The following is a 20,493-nucleotide window of genomic DNA, read 5'->3' as shown; positions in this document are numbered from 1 at the left end:
GAGGCCGAGGCGGGCGGATCACCTGAGGTCAGGAGTTTGAGACCAGCCTGACCAACATGGAGAAACCCCGTCTCTATCAAAAATACAAAATAGGCCAGGCGTGGTGGTGCATGCCCGTAACCCCAGCTACTCAAGAGGCTGAGGCAGGAGAATCGTTTGAACCCGGGAGGCAGAGGTTGTGGTGAGCCGAGATCGTGCCATTGCACTCCAGCCTGGGAAACAAGAGTGAAACTCCATCTCAAAAAAAAAACAAAATAAAGAACTAACTCACTGTGACTCCTACAACCGAAGTTAAACTGAAAGAGCGGCTTTTTATCTCCCAAATCCCCATGAAGCAGCCAGGATGGTAAATGAGATGCCCTCTCCTTCCAGCAGCCTCCAAGGTTGGAGGGACCGAGGGGCTTGGAAGTCAAGATCAAGATCAAACCAGGTCTCTCCCCTGCTCCACGGTCAACCGTGGCTCCCTACTGCTCCCAGAAGAAGGCCCAACTCCCTGCCTGCCTGCCGGGCCCCATGTGCGCCTCCACATGGCTACAGCCATCTGTACACACCTGGCTGCTCCCCCTGAACCCCTCTTTCCCTGCGTGGGCCCCTCTCACTCCTGCAGCAGCAGGCGGCCTGTGCTAACCCTCGGCACCTTCCCGGGCTCAGGCTGGGTGCTCATCCATTCACTCTGGGGACGGCCTCATCCGTTCACTCTGGGGACGGCCTCTTTGCATCTTTCCTGCCTACCTCCCACCCATCAAGGCAAAATCTAGCCCAGACGCGGTGACTCACACCTGTCATCCCAGCACTTTGGGAGGCCGAGGTGGGCAGATCACCTGAGGTCAGGAGTCCCAGCCTGGCCAACAGGGAGAAACCCCGTCTCTACTAAAAATACAAAAATTAGCCGGGCGTGGTGGTGAACCCCTGTAATTCCAGCTACTCAGGAGGCTGAGGTGGGAGAATCACTTGAACCTGAGAGGCAGAGATTGTGTGAGCTCAGATCGCACCACTGCAGTCCAGCCTGGGCGACAGAGCGAGACTCCGTCTCAAAAAAAAAAAAAAAGACAGAATCAGGGTCTGTGGGGCACAGTGGCGGGAATCCAGCAGGCGTCCACTGGAGGGAGGGGAAAGGCCAGGGGCGGCAGCTCCTGCCTATAATCCCAGCACTTTGGGAGGCCGAGGCAGGAGGATGGCTTGAGGCCAGGAGGTGGAGGAAGAAAGAAAAGAAAGAGGCCGTAAGAAGCTTTCCTTCCTCCAATGCTGGTGTCCCCTTTCCGGCCCCTCTCTGAAGCCCCACTCCTGGCAGCTCCCATCCACTGACAGCACCCCCAGCCCCCCGCCCCCTCCCGGAGGCCTGATGATCCTGCTATCGGGCACGGCGGAGGCCCGGGGCAGAGGCTGAGATGACTCAGCACCTGCGGCTGCTGCTCCCCAGGTGGGCAGGGTCCCTGGGGGCCTCGGCGCCTCCCCCTCCACACAGGCACCCACGCCGCCGCTGGGAGGGGTGGGCAGGGCGGGACCCAGCACTGCCTCCCCACACCCCTGGGGCCCTGCTCTGCATTTGGGGAACTGAGGCAGGGAGGGGGTCCACACCTCTCTGGTAACCAGGTTTGCAGAGCACCAGCAACCTGCAAAGCCCTTCACTTGTCCACAGTCCGGAGAGGCTGGAAGGAGGCGGCCAGAGTGCGCCCCCGCAGCCACATCACTGCTGTAGACTCCAGAATGGCCACGCGCGGTGGCTCATGCCTGTAATCCCATAATCCCAGTACTTTGGGAGGCCGAGGCAGGCGGATCACCTGAGGTCAGGAGTTTGAGACCAGCCCGGCCAACATGGCAAAACCCTGTCTCTACTAAAATACAAAAATTAGCCGGGCGTGGTGGCGCACGCCTGTAATCCCAGCTACTCGGGAGGCTGAGGCAGGAGAATCACTTGAATCCGGGAGGCGGAGGTTGCAGTGAGCCGAGATCGTGCCACTGCACTCCAGCCTGGGCGACAGAGTGAGACTTTGTCTCAAAAAAAAAAAAAAAAAAAAGACTCCAGGCCTCATCCCTCGTCCCCTCCCCACAGAGTCCACAGGCCAGGAATGAACAGCTGGACAGATGAGGCAGGAATGAAGAAGGAATGAAGACGGAGCAGAGCCTGGGGCTGCAGGCGGGAGGAGGGCAGGGGGGCAGGAGGACCTGGAGGACCTGGAGTCTCGCGCCCCAGTCTGCCCATTCTCTGGGCCTCAGTTTACCCATGGTGGGGGTAGGGCCGAAGCCATCAAGAAGCGGAAGCTGGCGCTGTGGCCCCGCAGGACCGCGGCCCCGGGAGGCCGGGGGATTTTGAATCTCGCTGTTTTTCCCGTCCCGGAAACTCCCAGGACTGACAGAGGCGGCAGAGCTGAGCGTGGACCACAGGGCCAGCCACACGGGGCTGTCAGTCCACAGCGTTTCTGCCAGGACAGGGCACTCTGCAGCCGTTATTGAGCACCTCCTGTGTGTCCTGGACTATCGTGTACGCCGGGGAGATGCAGTGTCCAAAAAGGGCCCGGACTTCCCGGTTCAGGGAGCAGGAGGAAGAGGTCAGCTGGGGTGGGTGGGCTGTGATGGGAAACACCAGGGGACAGGCGGCCCCGACCGACTGCAGGGTCACCCACACCCAGCAGGCGCTTACTTAGCTAGCGTCTGCTGTGTGACCTCAGGCCCTTCCCCGCCCTCTCTGGGCTCTGCCTGGCCATGGGTTGCTCCTGGTGCACCTGACCAGCCGGGGGGCTCCCCCGCCTGCCTAAGCCACGAGGTCCTTTCAATTCCCGTCAGCACAGCCGGGCCTCGGCGGATGCAGATGCTGAGAGCCCCGCCGGGCGTGGGGAAATTGGGGAAGTGATTCTGGGCAGGGCTGAACATCTGCCGGCTCCACTCCCCCAGCCCTGATGGGCCCCGAGTCCCCTCTCTGGAAATACACAGCGCCGCACCCACGGGGCGGATATTAATAACACTCTCCAGAAATGACAATGAGGCGCGGCCCGGGAAGCCGGCGTGGTGAAGGTGCTTCTCTGTGGATTTCCAGATCACGAGATTCCGGGGGAGCTTGCTGACGCCAGACCCTCCTCGTTCTCCCGTGACGGGCCCTTCGTGCGATCGCCACCCTGGAACCTTGGTCTTCTCATCTGTGAAACGGTCCTGGGGCATCTGGGTGGGGGGCTGAGACATGGATGGGGGAGTCCCTTGCTCAGGGAGGAGACGCTGACCGGCCGCCAGCCCGTTTCACAGTTGGGGAAACTGAGGCCCACGAGTCCAGGACGGCAGCGACAGGCCTGGTGCTGAGATGTGGCCGGGGTGGGATCAGCTGACAGGCACTTCCAGAAAGTGGGTGCAGAGGAGGCAGGAGGCAGCCCCATGGCGGCGAGATATGACGTGGAAATCTGGGGCCTGCAGTCCCTAATAGAGTCTCCGCCGAGGGCACTGGCCTTAAGCAGCCTCTCTATCTGCCAGGAAACCCGTTTCACAGATGCAGACACAGACACAGATCTGGGCTGACGGCAGGGGGTGCCCCAGGCCACACGCAGACACACCCCACCCCATGGTGCCCAGCACTGGGGGGCACCCAGCAAACATTTCAATGCAGAATCTCAGTGTGGGCTGGGCACAGTGGCTCCCACCTGTGATCCCAGCACTGTGGGAGGCCGAGGTGGGCAGATTGCTCGAGCCCAGGAGTTTGAGACCCGCCTGGGCAAGATGACAAAACCCTGTTTTTACAACAACAACAAAAAAATTAGCCAGGCATAGTGGCGCACCTGTAATCCCAGCTACTCGGGGGGCTGAGGCAGGAGGATCACGTGAGCCCAGGAGCTCGAGGCTGCAGTGAGCCAAGATGACATCACTGCACTCCAGCCTGGGCAACAGAGGGAGACCCTGTCACACACACACACACACACAAACAAACAGAATTTTAGTTTTGAAGCCTTTGGGATTAAAGAAAGAAAACATTAGCTGGGCACGGTGGCTCACGCCTGTAATCCCAGCACTTTGGGAGGCCGAGGCAGGCGGATCACTTGAGGTCAGGAGCTTGAGACCAGCCTGGCCAACATGGTGAAACCCCATCTCTACTAAAAATACAAAAATTAGCCGGGCGTGGTGGCGGGCGCCTGTAGTCCCAGCTACTCGGGAGGCTGAGGCAGGAAAATGGCGTGAACCCGGGAGGCAGAGCTTGCAGTGAGCCGAGATCGCGCCACCGCACTCTAGCCTGGGAGACAGTGAGACTCCGTCTCAAAAAAAAAAAAAAAAAAAAAGATTCAAAAAATTAGCCGGGTGTGGTGGCGGGCGCCTGTAATCCCAGCTACTCGGGAGGCTAAGGCAGGAGACTCGCTTGAACCCAGGAGACGGAGCTTGCAGTGAGCCAAGATCGCACCACTGCACTCCAGCCTGGGTGACAAAGCAAGACTCTGTCTCATAAATAAATACATAAATAAATAAATAAAAAGGAAAAAGTAAAAGTAAAAAAAAACAAAAAAATAAAAATGAAATACCCAGTGTTCTCCTCCCCCAGGCAGCGACGAACCTGCCACTCCACGCGGCCGGGGCGTTCTGTACAGGGTCCCCGCCCCCCAGACCGGCCAGCCCACCCACAATACGCCCTCATGCTCCCACCTGGACGCCGGGCCTCCGCCTCCGCGAGCCTCATTTTTCCCTGCTGAGAAATGGGCTCGGAGTAACCGCAGGGTCCAAGCACTTTGCCCAGAGCTGGGCACTCAGCAATTAACTCCGTCCTGGGGTTCCCTGCAGATGGGACCTGGACGGTCCCAGAAAGCCCCGGAAGTGTCATCCCCAGCAGGAGTGTCCATTTGGAAAGAGGCACCTGGCGGGAGACTGCGGTCCCATCACTCCCAGCCCAGGTTCTCTGAACAGAAACGCAGCCCAGCACCAGCAGCAGGAGCCGGGCAGTGCAAGGGGCCAGAACACGCCTGCCCCGGCCATGTCGACGCCGTCCCCACAATGGGACACGGGCCCGCCTGGAGTCCAAGCCCAAAGACGGCTGCAGGAAGGAAGGGGCTGCTTCCCACCTCCCACCCTGGAGTCAAGAGGAAGGGCCCTCCCTGGTGGGCTCAGGGTCCGGGGTCCCTCGGGGTACACGTGGCCGGAGCTTCTGCCAGACCCCAGGCCGAGGGCAGGACAGGAACTGCCCCTACCATGGGCAGCAGCCTCGGAGGAGTCACTCAAGGCTCTGCCCGCTCCAGGGACACCCCCCCAATCCCACCCGCCGCAGGGAGCAGACGGAGGTGGGCTGGGGCCGCCCTGGACACCTCCCCACTAGGGAGCCGACGGAGGTGGGCTGGGGTAGGCAGCAGGGGCCATGCCACACGCCGTCCCCTCTCTACAGGAGTTAGAGGAGAAACCTGGTGAACCGTAAAGGCCAAGGATGAAAACAAAGTCACAAGAGCTGCACTCCTTCTGATACCATCCCTGTCTTACAGGCGGGGAAACTGAGGCCGAGAGGAGGAGGTCACAGGCACCAGGCCCAGGTCGGGCAGAGCTGGGATCTCTGCATGTTGGCGTGCCCAGGCTCTCTCCCCCCAGGTGGCATTAAAGCAATGAATAACCACAGAGGTGATCTGTCTAGTTCTTCCCCAAGAACCAGGTCCAAGTGCCCCCACGAGCTGGGCATATGGCCAACCGGGGGGGAGGGGGCAGTGGCTGGGCAGGGCGCCAGCTGGGGCAGAGACGCCCAGCCACTCCCGGAAAAATGGCCGTCAGGGAAGAATTACAGGGCGATGTGGTGGAAGGGACGGGGCGGGTGGCAGAGACAGGGAGAGGGGAGAGGAGAAAGAAGAGATGGAGACAGAGAGTGACCGCAGGACCCAGGGACATCCCGGCTCCCCTAAGAGCTCAGGAGTTCAGCCTGGGCAACGCAGCAAGACCCTGTCTCCAAAAAATAAAATGAAGTTAGCCAGGTGTGGTGGCGAGTGTCTGTGGTCCCAGCTACTCAGGAGGCTGACACGGGAAGATCACCGGAGCCCGGGAGGTCGAGGCTGCAGTGAGCTATGACTGCACCACGGCACTCCAGCCTGGGTGACAGCACGAGACCCTGTCTCAAAATCCACCCCCGAAAACCAGACAATGAAGGAGGTTCAGCCAGGCTGGCAGTCGGGCCCTCCCAGGGCCGGGGTCGGGGGTCCTGGGTGGGGGACGCTCACTTGCCCGGAAGACCCACATTTGTAGCAGTGAGCGTGGTGCCCCTGAGATGGGTCAAGGTTTGGGGGCATCGACCGAAGCAGCGGGGCTGAGGCCGTGGCAGACACACACCATGGCCGCGTGGGACCGCCCCCACCGACACTCCTACCCAGACAGGCCTCCGTGCAGCCACACAGCCAGACACTCCCACGCAGACACACACACACACACACACACCCCCTGGACGCGCCCCTGCAGCCAGACACACGGGGAGCAGACACACCCGGGAGATAACGGCGAGACAGGCCCGCCCTCCACCGCGCTGCCGACGTCAGGACTCCAGTGCCGGGGGCGGGAGCTTCTGCTCCATGCACGGCTGTGTCCCCAGTACGCAGGCGGGCTGGCATACAGCAGGTGCCCCGTAAGTGCCCATGAGAGGGTCAGGCTGGCATACAGCAGGTGCCCCGTAAGTGCCCATGAGAGGGTCAGGCTGGCATACAACAGGTGCCCCGTAAGTGCCCATGAGAGGGTCGGGCTGGCATACAGCAGGTGCCCCGTAAGTGCCCATGAGAGGGTCGGGCTGGCATACAGCAGGTGCCCCGTAAGTGCCCATGAGAAGGTCAGGCTGGCATACAGCAGGTGCTCCGTAAGTGCCCATGAAAGGGTCGGGCTGGCATACAGCAGATGCTCCGTAAGTGCCCATGAAAGGGTCGGGCTCAGACACATGTGTGCCCAGGGAGGCACAGCCTGGTGTTTCTGCCCTAACCTTGCCCAGGGCACGGTGCCACGTCAGCAGAGGTTTCTTCTCTCCACAAGTCTGACATCAGCGTGTCACTGGGGCTCCAGGGGAGGGTCCTTCCCTCCTCTCCCAGCTTCTGGGGGCTCCAGGTGTCCTTGGCTTGTGGCCATATCGCTCCAGCCTCTGCCTCTGTCTCCACACAGCTATCTCCCTACGTGTCCGTGTCCAAATTTCTCTTTTTTCTTTTTTTTTTTTTTTTTGAGACAGAGTCTCGCTCTGTCACCCAGGCTGGAGTGTAGTGGTGCGATCTCAGCTCACTGCAGCCTCCGCCTCCTGGGTTCAAACAATTCTCCTGCCTCAGCCTCCCAAGTAGCTGGGATTACAGGCACCTGCCACCACGCCTGGCTAATTTTGTATTTTTAGTAGAGACGGGGTTTCACCATGTTGGTCAGGCTGGTCTCAAACTTCTGACCACAGGTGATCCGCCCTCCTCGGCCTCCCAAAGTGCTGGGATTACAGGCATGAGACACTGCGTGCCCGTCCTTTTTTTTTTTTCTTTTTTTGACACAGGGTCCTGCCCTGTCGCCCAGTCTGGAGTGCAGTCGTGCCACTATAGCTCACTACAGCCTCGACTTCCTGGGCTCAAGCAATCCTCCTGCCTTAGCCTCCGGAGTAGCTGGGACCACAGGCACGCACCACCACACCCAGCTAATTTGTGTAGAGACAGGGGTCTCACTCTGTTGCTGAGGCTGGTCTCCAGCTCCTGGGCTCAAGCGAAACTCCCGTCTCGGCCTTCCAAAGCGCGGGGATCACAGGTGTGACCTCCCCCTTAGAGGACAACCGACCGGCATGGGATTTGGGGCCACCGTACGCTGCAGGACCTCACTGAAACTAACATCTTCAGAGACCCTATTTCCAAATGCAGTCCCATCTTGAGGTTCTGGGTGGACGTGAGTTTTGGGCGATGCCATCCAATCCAGACGGGGCTCCTCCCGGAAGGAGGGTTCTTACTTGCTCTCACGTTCTCCGTCTCTGAGGGTGGCAGAGGAGGCTGCTGGGCATGGAATCTGGGCACTATGTCCAGCGTGGCTTCTGGACATGGGGCCTGGGTCCCCAGGGAGCTCACTTCCTGAGCCTGTCCAGAACCAGGGCCTGTGGGGCAGCGGGAGGGGCGGCCTCCACCTACTCCCTGCCCACCCGCCTGTGCCCACGGACCCCCAGCCCAGCCCTGACCAAGGGGCAAGGCTGCATATCCCGGCGCTGGGGCCTTCAATGGCCAGATTAGTCACCGTTTAACCCTGTGACCCCCAATTGTCCTCTGGCCATGTGCAGCCGGCAGAGGGGAGAAGAGGCGGTCCGCACCCGCCCCCCGTGTGCCACCCACCAGGTCGGCACCGCAGCGGCTCCCGGCCCAGCTCCCGGCGGCCAGTGGAGAGGACCTTGAGTCAAGCGTCCCTCGTGGGTGAAGCCCCTGGGTGCCACCGCCGGGCAGCTGCAGGGGCCGTGTCAGCACCGCCCCAGTCAGGATCGACAGTCAGGGAATTTGGGCCATCGAAGGGACCTGGACTTCAGCCCTTTGTGTCCAGCAGGGAAACTGAGGCAAGAGTGGACAGGGCTCTGCCGGCAGCTCCTCGGGGTCGGAGAGGGTGGAGGTGCACCCCCAGCGGCCCTGTCCATAGCTCGGTGGTCACTGGGGCTCCATCATTGGCTAGGCTGGCTCCAGAGCCCACGGGGGGCAGGGGAGGCGCTGATCTGTGCCCCGCGGCCGATGCACGCTGCTGACCAAGACAGACAGCGCCACTCTCTAGCAGCCCCGGGGGGCTAATGGTTAACAGGCCCCACCGCGACCTCATGCTTCAGGGTCCAGCACGAGGCTCCCAAATACTCAGGCACACAGGAAGGTCGTCCGTCACGGGCACACGTGCACACACGCGGGGAGCCCAAGCAGGCACGCTTTTGGACACACACTCTCCAGCCTCGACGTGCACACACACATACGCTTGCAGCCACCCCTGACACACACACACACACACACAGCCACATCCACACAAAACACAAGAGACCAGTCCGGCACAGCAGCTCACGCCTGTAATCCCAGCACTTTCAGAGACCAAGGCGGGAGGATCACTTGAGCCCAGGAGTTTGAGACCAGGCTGGGCAACATGATGGCAAGACCCCATCTTTAGAGTTAAAAAAATGCACACACAGGAGACCATCACCCCAACACAGACATTCACAAAGGACGTCAGGGCAGACACACATCTGGACACACTCACCAACAGGTCCACGCAAAACAGGGACGTGGGAAGTTTGCCACGTCACTCGGCACACAGAGACCTAAACGAACACCGTGGTGCTGGCTGGGGACACGCAGGCGGACGCGTGAGGTGCCGCTGGCTGGGTGCACACAGCCCCACACACGAGACCCACAGAATCCAGCAGGTGCCCGGTGGGCAGAGGCCTTGGAGGGTCCGAAGATGCTGTGTCTGGAGCAAGATTCCCTCCCAGGCAGGGTCCCACGAGACAGGACCCACGAGCCGCCTGGCCACAGCCCCAGCGTGCACACTCGCACGCACGCCACGGCGGCTCACCACGCCCATTCTCCCGCCCAGGCACCACGCGGGGACACTCTCTGCCTGCGGGCACCGCTCCCTCGGGCCGCCGCGTGTGTTATTAGAAAGCATGGGGCGGGGCCGGCGCTTGGCAGCAGCCACCAGGGTGGGACGCCGGCGGTGGGCGTGGGGCCAGGCCACGGCGGCGGTGACCCCGCGGCGGTGACCCGGCGGCCAGGCGGTGGCGCAGGGGCCAGATAAGGCTCTTCCGGCTGAGTCAGCGACGCTCCTGGCACGGGCACGGGCCGGGGCACGGTGCCAGGGGCTGGCGGGCAGACACCCACCCCTCGCCCGCCAGGGCCCAGCTGGCCCGGCGCCAGCAGCCACAGTGGCTTTGATGAGGCGGGCGCTGCCCCGGCGGGGAGGACCAGGTGCCCGGGGGGCTTCCCGACAGCCCTCCCCGCGGCTCACGTGCAGCCGGGGCTCCCGGAGGCCCAGGAAGACGCCGGCACCAGGGCTGGCGGCCGAGGGCCTGGCTCGGGGCTCTCTTGACAAACACACTCTGTCTCAAACACAGCCGCTGCCTCTGTGCGCTCGGAACCTGCTGCCTGACCTCTGGGCAAAGGCCCCAGCTGCACCATCTGCCTAGAGCACCCGCCTGCGCTGGGAAAATTCTCCTTCTCCTTCTCCTTCTTCTCAGGCCCCAGAAGCCCAGCTGCAGTGTTGGCCTCTTCTACTCCTGCCTGGACCAAGGGTGCCTCCGTTCTGTCTCCAAAACAGGCTCCAGAAGGGTCCTCCCAGCCTCCTTCTCCCAGCTCCAAACCCTGCCAAGTGCCCTCAAGCTCTGCCCACCCCTCCTGCTACACCGAGAGCTTGACTGACCCGCGGCCCAGGATGGCTGTAAATGCGGCCCAGTGCAAACGCGTACATTTCTTAGCGCACGATGAGAGTTTTTTTGCAATTTTTTTTGGCTCATCAGGTATCATTAGTGTTATTGTATTTTACGTGTGGCCCAAGACAATTCTTCTTCTTCCAATGTAGCCCAGGGAAGCCAAAAAGTTGGCCACCCTGGCCCCACACATTACGCTCCAGTCACAGTGATCCAAGAGGCAGGCCCTGCCCTGCTGTGGCTTGCTAACGAACTCTTACACATCCTGCAAAGCCCCAGCCCCAATGCCCCTTCCTCTTGGCAGCCTCCCCCTCAATCCCCTCTAGCCCAGCCCTGACCCCTCGAGGGATGTGGGGAAGCCCAGCAGCCCCCCCAAGCCTCAGTCTGAAATGGACGTGGTGAGGCCATGGCAGACCCCAGTGCTACCTTCACATCCAGCTCTGTCTCCCACCAGTCTGGGGGTCTCTGAGGCACGACGAAGAAAACGTGTTGCCGATTCTCCCAGAGCCCTGGCAATTCCAGCTCCCCACCTCCTCCCCACACTGCTCCAAGCAACTCTCACGCCCCAAAGATGTTCGTTACAGTATTGCTTACAACAGGGAAACGACCGAGGGAAGTGTGTGGACGTGGGGGTGTCCAGCGCCACGAGGGGAACGTCCATACAGCTGAAAAGAACCAGGCGGCTCGGAACATCCCAATTACGACGCGAACGCACCCGAGATAAACAGCTCCTCGAAGGCAGCGGCGGGAGGAACCTCCCGGCCTGCCCGGAAGATCACATGTTAGATACCTCCCAGGTCACATTCCTGGGTGCGAGTGGGCAGAGAAAGGCCTGGAGAACATGCGGCTCATGCCCTAGAGGTCAAGGGAGGGACTTGGGGCTCCCTGTAAACATTCCATTTTCTTCCTCTCTGCAAGAAGAGTGTCAAGTGTTACTTCTGGAACCAAAAGCATATCGAGAGGCCGGGCGTGGTGGCTCAGGCCTGTCATCCCAGCACTCTGGGAGGCCGAGGCGGGCAGATCACGAGGTCAGGAATACGAGACCACCCTGGCCAACATGGTGAAACCCCGTCTCTACTAAAAATACAAAAATAAGCTGGGTGTGGTGGCGGGCGCCTATAGTCCCAGCTACTCTGGAGGCTGAGGCAGGAGAATTGCTTGAACCCGAGAGGCGGAGGTTGCGGTGAGCCGAGATGGCGCCACTGCATTCCAGGCTGGTGACAGAGCAAGACTCCGTCTAAAATAATAAAAATAAAAAAATAATAAATAAATAAATAAATAAATAGGCCAGGTGTGGTGGCACGCGCCTGTAGTCACAGCTATTTGGGAGGCTGAGGCAGGAGAATGGCTTGAACCCAGTAAGCAGAGGTTGCAGTGAGCTGAGATTGCACCATTGCACTCCAGCCTGGGTGACAAAACAAGACTCCGTCTCAAAAAAAAAAAAAAAAAAAAGAGATAAAATAATGTATCTATGTGTATTTTCCACAATTAAAAAAAACAAATGAGCTGAAAAGACCAAAAAAAGACCAAAAACTGGATGCCCGTTTCTTGCTGGGGTCTTGCTTCAGTCCTGAGAGCTGCCTGGCAGGCACCGTGGTGAGGACCCAGTGGTCTCTGGGGCTGGGCCCAGCGAGGTGTGTCTGGCCTTGAGCCCGAGAGGCTGCTGGTGGCCGTCCCTGCCCCAGTGCCCACACACGCCCAGCTGTCAGGCCCGGAGGCCTGGATATGAGGACAGCACTGAGGTCTGCCCTGGTCTAACCACTTTCATTCCAGACAAAAAGAAAAACGGAGGGGCAGCTCAGCTTCCCCAAAACCGTGCCGCCAGCGGCTCCCTGGGTCATCCATCCACACACCGCTGGGTCCTCTCTGGCAGGTGCATCCCGGGGGTCAAATTCCAGCTCTGACACGTCCCCCGGGCGACTGTGCACAAGTCATGTGATCGCCCCATGCCTCAGTTTCTCGTCTGCACAACAGGTTCAACGGCAGCCCCTTGGGATCCAGTGAGGATCTGGGAGATGACCCATCTAAAACACTCAGTCACTTTCTTCACGCAGTGAAGCAACAGATACCGGCTAGTGCCGTCATTCCTACACCTCTGAGCTCATCTGCGAGTTACATGGGCAGCAAGCTTTACTTTGGAAAGCAGAGGGAGAGATCCTGACACTGAATGAAAATCAGAACTGCAGTGAGAAACCACGCCACCCCCACAAGGAGGCTAGGATCAAAAGTCGACAACAGGCCAGGCGCGGTGGCTCACGTCTGTGATCCCAGCACTCTGGGAGGCTGAGGTGTGAGGATCACCTGAGGTTGGGAGTTCAAGACCACCCTGCCCAACACGGTGAAACCCCGTCTCTACTAAAAATACAAAAAATTAGCTGGGCGTGGTGGCTCACACCTTGCAATCCCAGCACTTTAGGAGGCCGAGGCGGGCGGATCACGAGGTCAAGAGATCGAGACCATCCTGGCTAACACGGTGAAACCCCGTCTCTACTAAAAAATACAAAAAAATTAGCCGGGCGTGGTGGCGGGCGCCTGTAGTCCCAGCTACTCAGGAGGCTGAGGCAGGAGAATGGCGTGAACCCGGGAGGTGGAGGTTGCAGTGAGCCGAGATCGCCCCATTGCACTCCAGCCTGGGTGACAGAGCAAGACTCTGTCTCAGAAAAAAAAAAAAAAAAAAAAGTCGACAATAACAAGTGGTGAGGATGTAGAGGAACTGGAACCCACATCTGTGGCTGGTAGGAAGGTAACGTGGGCAGCTGCTTGCTAAACAGTCTAGCAGTTCCTCTGATGGGTGAATATGGAGTCACCAGCAGACCCAGCAATTCTCCCAGATACACACCCAAAAGTAATACAAACGTACGCCCACATAAAAACGTGTACAGCACTACAAACCCAAAAGGCAGAAACAGGTCGAGTGGTCACCGACAGCGGAATGGGCAAACACAATACGGCACATCCATCCCAGCGGAGTATGACTCAGCCGTGAAAAGGAAGGAGGTTCCGATCCACGCCACGGTGCTGATGCACCTGGAGGACGTCACGCTCAGTGAGATACGCCAGACACAAAAGGCCACGCAGTGTGTGATCCCATTTCTTTTCTTTGTTCTTGTTTTTCTGAGATGGAGTCTCCCTCTGTTGCCCAGGCTGGAGTGCAGTGGCGCGATCTCGGCTCACGGCAACCTCCGCCTCCCAGGTTCAAGCGGTTCTGTCTCAGCCTCCCGAGTGCTGGGATTATAGGTGTCCGCCACCACACCCAACTAATTTTTGTATTTTTAGTAAAGACAGGGTTTTGCTGTGTTGGCCAGGCTGGTCTCAAACTCCTGACCTCAGGTGCTCTGCCCACCTCGGCCTCCCAAAGTACAGGGATTACAGGCGTGAAGCACTGCACCCGGCTATGTGATCCCATTTCTATAAAATGTCCAGAACAGGCCAATCCACAGAGGCAGGAGGGGATGTGTGGTTGCCAGGGGCTGGGGGGTGCTGGTAGAATAGGGGGATAATAGTTAAAGGGTCAGGGTTTATTTTATTTTATTTATTTAGAGACAGAATCTCTCTCTGCCACGCAGGCTGGAGTGCAGTGGCATGATCTCGGCTCACTGTAACCTCTGCTTCTGAGTTCAAGTGATTCTCCTGCCTCAGCCTCCCGAGTAGCTGGGACTACAGGTGCCCGCCACCACGCCCGGCTAATTTTTTATATTTTTAGTACAGACAGGGTTTCACCGTGTTAGCCAGGATGGTCTCGATCTCCTGACCTCGTGATCCGCCTGCCTCGGCCTCCCAAAGTGCTGGGATTGCAGACGTGAGCCACTGCACCCACCCTATCCTTCTTATTTTTTTGAGACAGGGTCTCGCTCTGTCACCAAGCTGGAGTGTGGTAGCGCAATCACGGCTCACTGCACCCTTGTCCTCCTGGGCTCAAGGGATCCTCCCACCTCAGGGTCCCAAGTAGCTGGGACTACAGGTGTGCGCCACCACACTCAGCTAATTTTTGTAGATATGGGGTCTTGCTATACTGCCCAGGCTGGTCTAGAACTCCTGGGCTCAGGCTATCTGCCCATCTCGGCCTCCCACAGTGCCGGGATTACAGGTGTGAGCCACTGTGCCCGGCCCCAAACGTACAATTAAAACAGTGAATTGTATGGCATATGAATTATAGCCCAATAAAGCTGTTTTTTAAGATTCATCTCAAATTCATTCAACACTTATTAGAATTGTTGAGATTAAAGGTTCAAATCCTTAAGCAGCTGAAGATCTGTGATTAATGGCCTGTGCGTTTAAAATCCCATCACGGGCCGGGCGTGATGGCTCACGCCTCTAATCCCAGCACTTTGGGCGGGCGGATCACGAGGTCAGGAGATCGAGACCATCCTGGCTAACATGGTGAAACCCCGTCTCTACTAAAAATACAAAAAATTAGCCGGGTGTGGTGGCAGATGCCTGTAGTCCCAGCTACTCGGGAGGCTGAGGCAGGAGAATGGTGTGAGCCCAGGAGGTAGAGGTTGCAGTGAGCCGAGATCACACCACTGCACTCCAGCCTGGGTGACAGAGCGAGACTCTGTCTCAAAAAATAAATAAACAAATAAATAAATAAAATCCTACCATGGTGGGGTGCGGTGGCTCACGCCTGTAATCCCAGCACTTTGGGAGGCCAAGGAGGGCGGATCACCTGAGCCCAGGAGTTCTAGACCAGCCTGGGCAACATAGCAAGACCCCGTCTCTACAAAAATTAGCTGAGTTTGGTGGCGCCCGTCTGTACTCGCAGCTACTCAGGAGGCTGAGGCAGGAGGATCGCTTGAACCCAGGAGATCGAGGCTGCAGTGAGTTAGGACAGCACCACTACACTCCAGCCTACCCGACAGAGTAAGACCCTGCCTCAAAAATAATAATAATAATCCAATAAAATCCTACCGTGGCCGCTTTCTAGAACCTGGGCCTGCTGTGTGGGTGACAGGAGGCCACCAGGAGGCTACGTCAGACATCAGGAGGCTGAGATCCTAATCACTGCCCGACACGTGCTGGCCTCCAAAACTGCACGTCCCCAGGCCCCAGGCAGCAAGGTTCCAGGTGTCCAAGGAAAGAACCCGTGGCCCTGAGCCTGCTGCGCCCGGCCCCCACCCCCCGCGGCCTGGCCACCCACCAGACCTGCAGCCGACAGCAGAATTTCACAGCTGTCGAGGATTTGCAGGCGGAAGTTAGCCCCGAGCCCTGCCAGGACCCGGGAGGAAGAGGCAGAGACGGTGCCAAGCGGTCGGCCGGCGGGCCAGGCCTGCCACGTGCCAGGAAGGGGGTGGGGCAGGCGCCAGAGTCAACAGGGGCCCCAGTAGGGGTGGGGGGGGGTAACACTGACTGGGCTGGTTGGGCCCAGGCCACTGTTGACACTGGGAACACAGGTGTCTGGCCAGCTGGGCGGGCGGTGGCATCGGCGGCTGGACCTGCCACGAACAGCCCAGGATAAGATCCCAGGATTGGCTGGGCACCGTGGCTCAGGCCTGTAATCCCAGCACTTTGGGAGGCTGAGTGAGGCAGATCACTTGAGCCCAGGAGTTTGAGACCAACCTGGGCAACACAGCGAAAGCCCTTCTCTAGAGAAAAAAAAGTCACAGGACTGCAGGGCAGGGGCCTCCCCCCACCCCCGCTGCCCACGACCATCCCTAGGCCCTCATCTTCTCGGAGTTCCAATCCCGTCTCCCGCAAGACCCAGAGGCGGCACCCAGTCCCTACACACAAGCCCCAGCCCGGAGGCGGCACCCGGCCCCTACACACAAGCCAAGCTTCAGTCCACCTCGGGGCCTCTGCACTGCCCGGTACACCCAGGGGGCAGGCGCGGGGCGGCAGGAGCTCCAGGAATACCTGAGGCTGCCGGTGACACAGTGACCCCCTCCCTGCACTGGCCTCAGTTTCCCCATCTCGGCTTCCTGCTGCAGAAAAACCCTGCATGGCACCTACAACCCTGACCCACGGTGTCGCCCAGACAAGGTGGACAGTGGCTTCTGCCTCCTGCCTTCGTTCAGGACATGCTGCGGGCTGTGGGGTCAGGGCGCCTGGCCCCTCATCCTTGCCTGGTCTGGGCCAGTCACCCCAAAACTCCCCCATCGGCTTTGGGCCTTGGAGGCCGGGGCTGTCTGGGCGGGGCGTGTGTCCAGGGTCAGGGGGTCCCATTCACCTCTGACCCCCGAAGGACTGACTGAATGGGGGGCCTTGACCCTCCCTCTCGGCTTGGCTATAACCCTGCGGGGATGGAGGTCTCCGTCCAGCTCCTGCCCACCCCTCCAGCCCAGGGCTCCCTGCGGGCTGAGTCCCGGGCAGATGGCGAACATTGGGTGAATATTAAATTAATTGGGTGAATTAAATTAATGAAATTAAAGAGAATCCATTCTCAGCACGCTCATCTGTATCATCTTAAACCCAGAAAAGATCACAAGACCCCTTCTCCCAACACTGAGCCTCTGTTTTCTCACTGGCAAAATGGGACCCTCGGCAGTGTGGCCCGTGGAGCATCCCCCTCTGCAGGAGTGGGAAACTGAGTCACAGAGCAGGGTGGAATCAGCGAGACGCCCCCCCCACCACCGAGTCCCCGCTGCTGCCCTGGCCATTCTCCCACACCGTGTCCGGCTTTCAGCTCTTTACTATTTGTGAGTTTCCAGGCAGCCCAACCTTAAGTCTCTTGAGGGCTGCTGGGGTTAGGGCCACCCCTTAAGCTACCCGGCACCCCTGGAGTCAGGAGCCCCGGGGAGGCCCCCCTGGGTGTCTGTGCCTTGGCCCCTCCTAGGAGGCTCCTCAGAGCGGATTCTGGAAGCCCAGGGCCGAAGGGGCTGCCCCGAGGCAGGCACGTCCCAGCGTGTCCATCATCCACCTCCCTGCGGGAGCCCAGACCAGCTCCAGCCCCGGGCGAGGAGGTGGCTCCCCCCAGCCGCGCCCAGAGGTCGAGGCAGAGCCCAGCTGGACGAGGGCTGGAATGTGAGCCTGGCCACCATCTGGTTTCCATCTGCCCGGCCCAGCACGGCCCAACTTCAAAGCATCCCCCGCCCGGCCACTTCCTCTGGCCTGGCCGCCTGCGGGGAAAGGCTGGGGCGGCCCCTACTTCCTCCTTCAGCCTGGGGTCCCTGAGACCCCCCTGCCGGCCCCAGCCTTAACCGCCCACTCGGAGACTCACAGGCCCTGGCTCCTGCGTCTCCTGCAGCCACACCTGAGCCACCCCCACATCCCCTCGGCTGCCGGCTGCAGCCCGCAACCCCCCACGGCTCTCCACAGATACCAGGGGACAGAGGAGGCCAAGTGACCGCGTCACCAAGGCCCCGGCCTCTCTGCCCGCATCGCCCGCAGGCCTGGTTCCTCCAACCCACGCCCAGCTCGGGCTGGCGCCAGCCTCTCCCTCCCAGACCCACCTTTCCATCTCTGCCCCATCACCTCCGATATGGGGGCCGTGGAGCCCCCCAGGTTTCTCCTACCCGGCCGGGTGCTCCTCACACATCCCACATCAGAGCAATGAACAGCCAGCTGGTCGAGCCCACGCCCAGGAGGGAAGCGCAGGAAGCACAGCTACCGCAGGAACCCCCAGCTCTCAACTCGACGCCCGGCTCAGCACACACCCCGTGCAACGTGGGCCTTCAAAGGGCCCCACTGGCCCAGGAGCAGGTGCCTCGGCCGCCACGCGGGACGCGCCCACTCACCTGCTTAAACTGCTCCTCATAAGTCCAGTCGCCGTGGTCAGGCGGCTGCAGCTGCGGGGCTACGTGGGCGGCCCCTCCGGGGTGGGCAGGGCCAGGCCCCGGCCGCTCCTGGCCCCCCAGCACCCTGGGAACGCCATCGCCGCGGAAGGCCTGGGGTGGCTGGGCCTTTCGGGGGAACAGTGCCGTGGTGCCCAAGCTGGCAGGGCCTGGGGGGCCCAGCCCCTCCTCGTCCTCCTCCTCCTCCTCATCCTCGTAATCCTCCTCCTCCTCCTCCTCATCCTCCCCGAGGTCTTCCTCCATCTCCTCCTCCTCCCATTTGGGCTTCCTGGGGTGAGCAGAGGGCAGGAGTCAGGGGAGAAGGTGCTGGCTCGTCCCAGCCCAAGGAAAGACCCACTCCCCACCCAGCCTCAGTTTCCCTTCTCTGGAAATAGGAAGAGCCAGCCGCCGCCAGCTCAGACTGCAGAGAGCGCTCATGAGCACAGCGTGGGGCACCCGTGACGCCCACTTTGTTCCCAATTAGCCCAGAACAGCACAAGCTGTCCCTACAGCGTGAATTCTGGGGCCTTGAAAAGCATCACGCAGGCAGCCACGGTGGCGCACACCTATAATCCCGGCAGCACTCTGGGAGGCCAAGGCGGGAGGATCCCTTGAGCCCAGGAGGTGGAGGCTGTAGTGAGCTATGATGGCACCACTGCACTCCAGCCTGGGCCACAGAGCAAGACTCTCTTGGGAAAAAAAAAAGGGAATCATTACGGCAGGCTGGTTCCTGCATCCTGCACCATGCATGCTGTCCCAGCTCCACCTCCCCTTCCCTCCACAGGGAGAATTCTCCCACCACCATCTGAAATCCGCCCCACCCTCGCCACTGCCCCTCCACGGCACCCTCCTAGACTTTCTTGGCAGCCGTTTTTTTTTTTTTTTTGTCTTTTTTTTGAGACAGAGTCTCGCTCTGTGGTCCAGGCTGGAGTGCAACGGCGCAATCTCGGCTCACTGCAAGCTCCGCCTCCCGGGTTCATGCCATTCTCCTGCCTCAGCCTCCCAAGTAGCTGGGACTACAGGCGCCCGCCACCACGCCTGGCTAATTTTTTTGTATTTTTAGTGGAGACGGGGTTTCACCGTGTTAGCCAGGATGGTCTCGATCTCCTGACCTCGTGATCCGCCCACCTCGGCCTCCCAAAGTGCTGGGATTACAGGCGTGAGCCACCGCGCCCAGCCATTGGCAGCTGTTTGTACAACCTGATATCACCTGCTTCTTTGCTGCTAGGTTTTGTTTGGTTGTTTTTGTTTTTTTTTTGAGACAGAGTCTCACTTTGTTGCCCAGGCTGGAGTGCAAAGGCACGATCTCGGCTGACTGCAACCTCCGCCTCCCAGGTTCAAGCGATTCTCCTCCTCAGCCTCCTGAGTAGCTGGGATTACAGGCATGAGCCAGTTTTGTTTTTTGAGACAGGGTCTTCTCTGTTGCCCAGGCTGGAGTGCAGTGGTGTGATCACAGCTCAGTGCAGTCTTGACCTCCTGAGCTCAAGCAGTCCTCCCGCCTCGGCCTCTCGAGTAGCTGGGACCACAGATGCATGCCACAACACCCGACTAATTTTTGTACTTTTTGTAGAAATGGGGCCTCACTAGGTTGCCCAGGCTGGTCTTGAACTCCTGGGCTCAAGCAATCCTCCCACCTCGGCCTCCCAAAGTGCTGGGATTACAGGCGTGAGCCACTGCGCCCAGCATCTTTGCTTGCTCAGGTCCTCCCAGGAAGATGCGGGTTCCTGGAGGCCAGGATCCCACAGCAAGTGAGCCCTCAGCCAGCCCTGGGGGGACCCACACGCTATGCAGGTCCAGCCGGCTGCAGATTTTATCTGCCCCTGCCGCTGAATCTGCCGTAGCCATCGGTGGCTAGGTTGCTTTAAGTTAACTAAGATGAAACAAAGTTGGCCGGGTGCGGTGGCTCACGCCTGTAATCCCAGCACTTTGGGAGGCCAAGGCGAGCAGATCATGAGGTCAGGAGATCGAGACCATCTTGGCTAACATGGTGAAACCCCGTCTCTACTAAAAATACAAAAAGTTAGCCAGGCGTGGTGGCGGGCGCCTGTAGTCCCAACTACTCGGGAGGCTGAGGCAGGAGAAAGGCGTGAACCCAGGAGGAGGAGGTTGCAGTGAGCTGAGATCACGCCACTGCACTCCAGCCTGGGCGAAAAGAGCAAGACTCTGTCTAAAAAAAAAAAAAAAAACCCACATTCTTGGCTCACTGCAATCTTCACCTCCCAGGTTCAAGCCATTCTCCTGCCTCAGCCTCCCGAGTAGCTGGGTTTACAGGCTTCTGCCACCACGCCTGGCTAATTTTTGTATTTTTAGTAGAGATGGGGTTTCGCCATGTTGGCCGGGCTGGTCTTGAGCTCCTGACCTCAGGTGATCCACCCACCTCGACCTCCCAAAGTGCTGGGATTACCGGCGTGAGCCACAGCACCCGGCTAAAAAAACCATTTTTCTTTTGAGACTGGGTCTGTCTCTATCATC

General features: G+C 59.6%; 1 protein-coding gene across 4 annotated transcripts in view; it reads right to left on the bottom strand.

The window, feature by feature from the left end:
• Nucleotides 1–20,493, bottom strand: part of ARID3A (AT-rich interaction domain 3A) — a 49,812-nt gene that overhangs the window by 24,863 nt on the left and 4,456 nt on the right. For all 4 annotated transcript variants that reach the window (XM_034944384.3, XM_034944386.3, XM_034944385.3 and 1 more), the window contains exon 3: nucleotides 17,986–18,310. In XM_034944384.3, the coding sequence (XP_034800275.3) occupies nucleotides 17,986–18,310 (325 nt within the window). The remainder of the gene's footprint in view (nucleotides 1–17,985; nucleotides 18,311–20,493) is intronic.

The sequence above is a fragment of the Pan paniscus genome, chromosome 20, assembly GCF_029289425.2.
Source record: "Pan paniscus chromosome 20, NHGRI_mPanPan1-v2.0_pri, whole genome shotgun sequence".
Classification (NCBI taxonomy): Eukaryota; Metazoa; Chordata; class Mammalia; order Primates; family Hominidae; genus Pan; species Pan paniscus.
The sequence above is the reverse complement of the archived record's forward strand: the minus strand, read 5'-3'. Positions and strand labels throughout refer to the sequence as shown.